General features: G+C 40.1%; 1 protein-coding gene across 4 annotated transcripts in view; it reads left to right on the forward strand.

Moving 5' to 3' along the window:
- Window positions 1–8,547, forward strand: part of LOC133555023 (cyclin-dependent kinase 17-like) — a 96,909-nt gene extending 88,362 nt beyond the window's left edge. For 3 of the 4 annotated variants that reach the window (XM_061904435.1, XM_061904438.1, XM_061904437.1), the window contains 6 exons: window positions 1,104–1,209; window positions 1,425–1,467; window positions 1,562–1,652; window positions 1,732–1,809; window positions 2,497–2,618; window positions 6,343–8,547. In XM_061904435.1, the coding sequence (XP_061760419.1) occupies window positions 1,104–1,209; window positions 1,425–1,467; window positions 1,562–1,652; window positions 1,732–1,809; window positions 2,497–2,600 (422 nt within the window). In that variant the 3' untranslated portion in view covers window positions 2,601–2,618; window positions 6,343–8,547. The remainder of the gene's footprint in view (window positions 1–1,103; window positions 1,210–1,424; window positions 1,468–1,561; window positions 1,653–1,731; window positions 1,810–2,496; window positions 2,619–6,342) is intronic. The other variant, XM_061904436.1, reaches the window with a different exon arrangement.
- The last annotated feature ends 450 nt before the right edge of the window (window positions 8,548–8,997 follow it).

Genomic DNA, 8,997 nt, shown 5'->3' on the forward strand with positions numbered 1-8,997 from the left:
GAGGATTTTGCAGTAATATACAGGGCATCACCACGGAGACCCTCTCATTTACTGCACAGTCATATTATGCTCTTTTATCTGTGGCATTTTGCTATGTTTTCAAACAAGTAGGAGACATTTACCACTTTTTATGGGCATTTTAGATGTCCTGCTAGTGCATTGACAATGAAACTACTTCTTTATTTCTTTTTTATAGTTGAAGACGCGCTCATTGTAAAGAGGCTGCACTTACTCATCAAATCGCCAAAAAAATGCACACTTAAAGAATTGTTTTCATTTAAAAAATATTTTGCTAATATATATTATGTTGGGAAAAAAGGAACGTCATTAAAAAAAATAAAGGACAGCAAAACGCATTTGAATTTGTTTTAATCAGCCATCAAAGTCCTTTAGTAGCTATAGAATTATAAAATAATGTTGCTGAATAGACGATATGTCAAATAATTCTTATTTTTAACCATCCAAAATGTTGACACACACACGTTGGATGGAGGATTCTCTTCTGTCCATTGTTTGTTTATGCAGCGCGAGCACTGATCCTGCAGCCGCGTGTGGAACTGTCAGTTTGCACGTCCTTCCGATGCATGCTGAATAAAACGCAAAATAGTGCAAAGCAAAACGGTGATGATTGTTGATAATTCACATTGCGCATGCTTAATAATTACATTTGCATCCTCTCTCAATATGATTAGCATATATTTTGCATATCAGTGAAGTGGATTATATTTATATAGCGCTTTTCTCTGGTGATTCAAAGCGCTTTACATAGTGAAACCCATTATCTACTGCTTTAAGTTACATTTAAACCAGTGTCGGTGGCACTAGGAGTAGGTGGCTAAAGTGTCTTGCCCAAGGACTACGATAGCGGGAGCGGTAATTGAACTTAGAACCCTCAAATTTCTGGCACAGCCGCTTTACCATCCATGCCACTCAAAATGGATTGCACACCTTATATTGCTCACTTAACGGACGCAATTCACTTTGCACAAGTTTAGTAGATCAGGTTTGCACATGTTTTAGTACGAGCAAACTTTTAGTAAATCAGGCCCACGGTGTATGTTTACCACAAAATGGCTAATAAACTTAACTGTCAACTCATCTAGGCACCCCGACAGAAGAAACGTGGCCTGGCATCACCACCAGTGAAGAGTTTAAGACCTATAATTTCCCTCGATACAACGCAGAGCCACTTGTTAACCACGCTCCCAGGTATATATTGTAATGTGCACTTATTGTTGTCTTTGTAAAACCAAGATTGTTGATGCACTGTATTGTATTAGATTGTGCAGATGTCCCTAATTAAATTTCCAGTGAGTGTAGTTCCTAAATTGTAGAGATGGCAGGAATGCTGCAGCGCTCAATTAAAATGTATCTCAGTATTTTATCTCAGTGACCTCTCCCCTCTGTTCTTTGCTGACATTTAGGATAGACAACGATGGTCATGACTTGCTTTCACTCCTCCTGCAGGTAATCAACATTACACCTTTGAAGTAAAAATTGATTTACAGTACCTACATATTAATACACTACTATTTGATTTCATGTCTCTGTGTTATTCTAGTTTGAGGCAAAACAGAGAGTTTCGGCAGAGGATGCTCTCAGGCATGCATATTTCCGTACTTTGGGCGAGCAGGTTCAAACGCTGGCTGACAGTGAGTTAACTACTCCTAGAAATTCCCACTCAAACATGCACACATTGCCCTGTCTCACTTCCTGTTTTTTTGTTTTCAGCTGCATCTATTTTCTCTGTAAAAGGCATTCAGCTACAGAAAGACCCAGGGAAGAGATCTTCAGTCTACCCGGAGTCAAGTAAGTCTCTTAAGACGGGAAACTAGAAAAGAAAGACAAACAATGAGGACACCCGAGTGGGAATATGACAAGGATAGGCCTCCTTTCTCTTTTTTCTCTTTCTTCCTTTTTGCTCTGTTATGTCTTACATGCTGCTGTGTGGTCATGGTCGTGCAGCGTGCTTTGTCCTGGTCTGTCACTTTTATGTATCCTTATGATATTATGAACAGCAATTGCTCAAACTAAATCTTATTGTTCTTGTTTTGCTTTAACCTGATGCCAAACAAGATCTGATCCGGACAAAACATGTTTTAGCATTGCAGTTTCTTACAATGCATTTTAGACAAATCTGTAGAAATATGATTTGTTTGCATATGATGACAGAAATGTAATGATTTCATGATTTCAATTTAATGAAAAAGACATAAATGGAAAAATACAGGCCCCTTTTTTAAAAACTAAATTGCTTCATACCTCAAATATCTAAGCGGGAACATGCACACAAACAAACCAACAAATTCAGTGTCAGTGTGTGTTTGTGTATTTCTTTCTGCCTCTGCTGTCTTGTCCTTACAAACTGTCTTCTTCTTTTTCTCTGCACCCATTCACTCCTCTATTGCAATGTTCATCTTTTCCTAAATACTTTCTGTCTCCTTTGTGCTCCCTACTCCGCATACTTCTTTATTCCCGACCCCCAACTCTAAAAAGCGATGGCCCATAAACTAGGCTCTGCACCCTCGCAGTACTTCCAGAGAGAAGCGGCCAATCCCAGGCCTCAGAGTCACAATCTCTCTTCAACTTCGACTGGCTGAGTGGTTGCTACCATTCTGGTAAATACGGTTTCTTTCACTCTGTCTGTATCCTTTTTTTTTTTCTATTTCGCTGTCACCTTGCCCCTTTCTTCTCTTCAGTTCAAATTCTGCTATCTTTGTTGTAATGCCACTTTGTTTATGTGTCTCCTGTTGGTTCAAGTCAAACAAGGCTTCACTTCTTGCATTCTCACCTGTTTAAAATCATATACATACTCTCATGTTCTCCTTACTATTATCTTTTCTCTTCCCTCAGTACCACTAGTTTCCCCTCACACTTCATGCCCTGCACCCACCTGCATCATCTCAACTTTCACTCACCCATCCTCTTTTTCTGAGAGCAAACCTGCTACCAATCTTTCTGTCAGGGAAGAAAAGAGGGGAATATGAGGGAGAGTTATTTAATACTCTTTTCATTTGCAGTCTTCTCTAGGTTTCTCCAGTGAGAGATGTAGTTTTTGTTGATCCTCTAGGTAAGGCCATGAAGTGGTGTGTCTTTATTATTAGCATGAATGCTTTGGTTGCAGTGTTTGATTTAAACTGGTGAGTATGCAGTCATATCTAAAATATGTCAATACTCCTTGGCGTAACTCTTAAAAAAGGAGGAACATTATGTTGCCTGTGCTATTATTTTATGTCTGATAAATACACCACATTATGGTGCTGTTATTAATGTCAAAGTTAAAACTGGTAAATTGGATTGTGTTAAGATTTCAAGAATCACCACAAAATTGTGTACAATCTAAGGAGTCTGATATGGTGTCAAACAGTGCTAAAACTCTTGCGCATAAAAACCCACTCATTTGTGCGCGCAAACTTATTTTGTTCCTGAACTGTGTGCGCGTTTGCATTGTCTTTTTGCTTGCTCACAAACTCTGTTTGCCTTTTCTCATTCTTTTGGCTCTGACCAGAGACAGTAGAGTGCCAGACTTTTGACCACTGCACCCAGAACAGCCCGTATCACCTCCGTTTTATCCAATCTTCATTGGCTTCCAGTCAAATTCCGCATTGAGTTTAACATTTTAGTCCTGACATTCCGTAAGTTGCATGGTGGGGCCCCTCGGTACATCACTGATTTGTTATGCCCCTACTCTTCAGGGCGCAGCCTCCGGTCTTCAGGCCAGCGTCTTCTAAAGATCCCGAAAACTTGTCTTAAAACCCGTGGAGACCTGGCATTCCAGGCTATAGCTCCCAGACTCTGGAACAATTTGCACCAGTCCCTCCGTGATCTTGACTGTGTTGAAACATTTAAAAACGTCTCTCTTTAGTAAAGCTTTTTACTTAAAGGCCTACTGAAATGAGATGTTCTTATTCAAACGGGGATAGCAGGTCCATTCTATGTGTCATACTTGATCATTTCGCGATATTGCCATATTTTTGCTGAAAGGATTTAGTAGAGAACATCGACGATAAAGTTCGCAACTTTTGGTCGCTAATAAAAAAGCCCTGCCTTTACCGGAAGTAGCAGACGATGACGTCACCGGTGTGAGGTCTCCTCACATCCTCACATTGTTTATAATGTGAGCCTCCAACAAAAAGAGCTATTCAGACCGAGAAAGCGACAATTTCCCCATTAATTTGAGCAAGGATGAAAGATTCGTGGATGAGGATATTGATAGTGAAGGACTAGAAAAAAAAATAAAAAAATAAAGTTAAAAAAAAAAAGGCGTTTGCATTCGGAGCGATTCAGATGTTTTTAGACACATTTACTTGGATAATTCTGGGAAATCCCTTTCTATTGTGTTGCTAGTGTTTTAGTGAGTTAAATAATACCTGATAGTCGGAGGGGTGTGTCCACGCGTGTGTTGACGCCAGTCTCTGAGGGAAGTCACGGCAGCTGCATCGACGGCGCAAGCTCCGCTGATCTCCGCTGATCTCCGGTAAGAGGCGACTTTTTACCACAATTTTCTCACCGAAACCTGCCGGTTGACAAGTGGTCAGGAACCATGTTCGCTTGACCGCTTTTAGCCATAGTAAAGCTTCACCTCCGGGAATTTTAAACAAGGAAACACCTTGTGTTTGTGTGGCTAAAGGCTAAAGCTTCCCAACTCCATCTTTGTACTTTGACTTCTCCATTATTAATTGAGCAAATTGCAAAAGATTCAGCAACACAGAGTTCAAAATACTGTGTAATTGCGCGATAAAAAGAGAAGACTTTTAGCCACAAGTGGTGCTGGCTAATATGTCCCCTCCAACCAATAACGTCACAAACACGCGTCATCATTCCGCGACGTGTTCAACAGGAAACTCTGTGGGAAATTTAAAATTGCAATTTAGTAAACTAAACCGGCCGTATTGGCATGTGTTGCAATGTTAATATTTCATCATTGATATATAAACTATCAGACTGCGTGGTCGGTAGTAGTGGGTTTCAGTAGGCCCTTTAATGCACCTTTTAAGTATAATTTTTAATCCACTTTGTATCCTTTTTTATGATGTTGACCCTGTTGTTTTAAAATGAATTGTTGTATAACAGCGCTCTGTGAGTTTATCTGTGAAAAGCGCTTTATAGATCAAATGTACCTACTTAACTTACTTTAAAGTGACCAATGAAAAAAGATAGCTGTTTCTGGGCCGTGTCTTAAATACACGCCCCCACTTGCCAAAAAGGAGGAATGTTGCATGAGAGGAGAGAAGAAAGACACACTGTAAGTGCGCAGAGTCCGTGCACAAGCAAATAGACGCCATGCGCACAGGGAAGACGCACAGGTGTACGCAGGTGTAGCGCACAGGCAAATTGAGTCGGCGAATGCGCATAAAGGCCGTTTTTACGCGCAAAGATTTTTGGCACTGCTTCGATTCCAAAGCATGGAGCTCGTCTGTAAAATTCGAGCAATGTTGGCTGAAAAACATTGCTGCCATTTGAGCAAAACATCTTTGCAGGGGCACGTTCAAGACTTAAGTCATTGACCATTTGACAAATGAATTGAAAACTTTAAGGATATCTTCAGAATGCCTTCCAAAGCATTTTGAACGTAATGGAGGTGCCACAAATGGGTGGAAAAAACACAAAGATGTGACCTCATTTTTTACACAATAAATTGACACGTACTATGGCTTTTGTAGAGTAGTTAGGTGAAGTGAATTATATTTATATAGCGCTTTTCTGTAATGACTCAAAGTGCTTTACATACTGAAACCCAATATCTAAGTTACATTTATACCAGTGTGGGTGGCACTGGGAGCAGGTGGGTAGAGTGTTTTGTCCAAGGACACAACAGCAGTGACGAGTATGGCGGAAGTGGGGATTTAACCTGGAACCCTGAAGTTGCTGGCATGGCCACTCTACCAACTGAGCTATACCGCCCTTTTGTAAATAAATTAAAATTATTATTATAATCATGACACAATAATTATATTAAAATAATGTTGTTTTTTTAATTATACGTATTTGTATGTAAATTTCACATTTTCTACGTTTGTTATTCCCAATATGAAACAGTCTTGTATATTTTTATCACCCATTGATTTAAAAAAAAAAGTTGACTGTCTTGGCTTGTTTGATATATTTCCAACATTATTGCCAATCACCAAATTAAATTCCTAAAGCCAAATCTGAGGGAGAACCTTCAAAATGTTGGAGACAGCTCACATGAGGATATGCCTTGGGAATAAAAGACGTAATCACTGGTATAATGTTTATATGTCAACCACAGTAATTAATCATATAGTTTGTATTTCATATCATGGCTTTCATGCAATAAAACCTGTTTTAGTTTGAGTTGTGTCTCTTTCTGTCTTTCAGCTCAGGGGAAGAGCAGGAGGCAGAGTGTGCTGTTTTAGTGTTGGCTGATGGTCCCAAAAGTGAGGGGTGTTGGTGACTTGTGGAGCAGGCCTGCCAGATATGTACCTTCACCGACCACTCCATACACACTGAAGGAGCGACACACTTTCACTTGAAGATTAACAATCAACACACACGCACACATATAGAAACGAGAACAGAACAGGGATTGACTGATCCATACATACAGTACAAGAATAATTATCTTCCCTGAAGACAGAAAAGGACGAACAAGAAATGTCTGAGACCCCAGAGGAAAAAAGTGGGAGAGTTCCAGATTCTCCTTGCTGCTATTACTGCTGCTGTCCAGAAGAGGGCAGTGTTGACGTCATGGGCTGTTGGAACAGAGCTTGACCTAAACTTCCTCACTCTCTTATGTATCTTCCCTACTCTGTTGGACTGTTGCTGTACATAAAGAGACTGAGCTGTTTTATCGGCTCTTGAAATGCCTCGGCCCGAACCCAAACTTGGGATATTGCACCTCATCAAGGCCCTTTATTATATGATCAGCAACACACACACAATCATTCTCTCTCGCCATGTCTCTCGTGCATACACACAAACACAACCACCTTTCTTTCACTTGACAATTAATTGTGTGTATCAGTGGAGTTTTAGCACCTTATTGGCGAAGCTGTCGATACTTTACCTCATCTGGCACAGTTGGGTTTAAAGTACACGTGAGTTATTAAGAATCTAACATGGTATACTTAAAAAAGAAACTAATCAGATGAATTAGGATACTACAAATAGGGTCACTACAATCATGGACACTGTAAAGAACACTCCAGTGAGGACAAAGAGGTAAAGAAAGTGTATAAGTCCTCACCTGCTTATCCTTAGATACCCCCTTGGCCTTGACACACAATTTATTGTGTGCGATATTACAGGCATTGTTGTTCAACTGTTGTCTTTGCACCCAATTTTACCTCTTTGAATCACCAGTAGATGATTCAACAGCCCTCAGCCCTCTCCAAGCCTATAGCTTCATGTGCATTGCCTATTTTTACACTTGATTTTATTCCTATTTGTTTATAAGATAGTGCTTTTTACATGTCAGAAGCAGTGGTAATTCCAAGAATGCTGTTCTCAGTCTTTGCTGTGCTCCTGCTGTTATAGTTGGCGACTGGCTGGGAACGTGTTGCACATTCCTTGACCTCAGGACTTAATTGCTCGTGTTGTTTTTTGGGTGCTGCGAAGTAGCGACTGAACCAGTGTGAAACCCCTGCTAGAGCCAAATATGGTGGCCTAAAGTTCCTTTGTTTGCATCAGACTTTTCTGTTCCTCGCTTTTTGTTATTTAGACGAGACTACCTAATGTCTCCTCTTGCCGTCTTCAAGCATGTTTGTGTTTTAAACATGTTTTCAGCGGGTATGTGAAATAGCTGGCAAAGGAACACCGCCAGATATGTTTGTGCGGCACATGATCTAATGGTTTTCCCAACACACCCCAGTGATAGAAATAGAAATATGATTGACAACAATGTGATGCAGTGCTTTGGGACCAAATGACAACTTGCAGTCATTTGTAGAAACAGGTATTGAGTAGTTAGCGGGACTTGAAGCTCTCTGACACCCTGTTAAGCTGCCAGAAACCTCCAAGCACAGCTCTTTCACACACCAGTAAACCAACACGTCAACATGTACTGTATCAGTGAGATGGATTATGGGTATTGAATAGAGTTGCTCAGACCCTGACCTGGGATCACCTTTGACTTTGATTTGAATGAGATCCTTGCTCTCGGCCTGTCAGAACTACTCCTTTACCCAGTGAGTGGAAGTATGTAGCATGTACATAGATGATTGCTCACTTTGTGTAAATATAGAGAAGTGTATAGGTTTGATACAGCTGTTCACATTATTCCCTTTCTGTTTCTTTAATAAAGAGTCACAGCAATATTTCTGTAATCAATAAAAAGCCAAGGTTAGAGGGTAACAAGGATTTATGTTATGTAGAGAGGTGACTGTGAATGATTAAACTGTGAGACTTGATGAAAGCGACAAGGTTGTTTTGTCTATGTTTTTGCTGTTTGACATGCAAATGTGTTAGGGAAGGGTTGCAAAGACAACCCAGAGATTGTGATGGCGGTCTGGTTGTGCAAAATGATTTACTCAAACAACGAAAGAGATGTGTACACCCAGTTAACAATAAAAGTTGTGTCATTAACGTTTGTCTTTGTACGTCTCTGTCTGACACTCATCAGTAGATTTGTTCTCATTGCCATTATTCACGATCACAGATTGAGCCTCGATAAATTAAAATGTTCCGGTAATACTAATAAAAATGGCCACTGGCAGTTGTTCTCAATTATTTTATACATCCTCATGACCTACCGTGTTCACTAGATGAGTTTACGACTACTTGAAGAGATCTTGAGGAGACATTCCTTTCAAAGTACTCATCATTTATCTCTTTTTTTTTTTTCATCAAAAGGAAACAACTACTGATAGCTCTTATGTGAGACATATATCTTCCAGAAAAGTGTGACTGAACTTTAACATTCGGCACCCATAGCTATTCACTCTTCTTTTCAGCCCTTGTCATCTGTCCAGAAATACGCTGTGACTGTGAAATGTGATAAAAGTACCTCGAGATACCTCGATTGTTGTGGCAGTT

Source organism: Nerophis ophidion, linkage group LG06 (genome assembly GCF_033978795.1).
Source record: "Nerophis ophidion isolate RoL-2023_Sa linkage group LG06, RoL_Noph_v1.0, whole genome shotgun sequence".
Taxonomy (NCBI): Eukaryota; Metazoa; Chordata; class Actinopteri; order Syngnathiformes; family Syngnathidae; genus Nerophis; species Nerophis ophidion.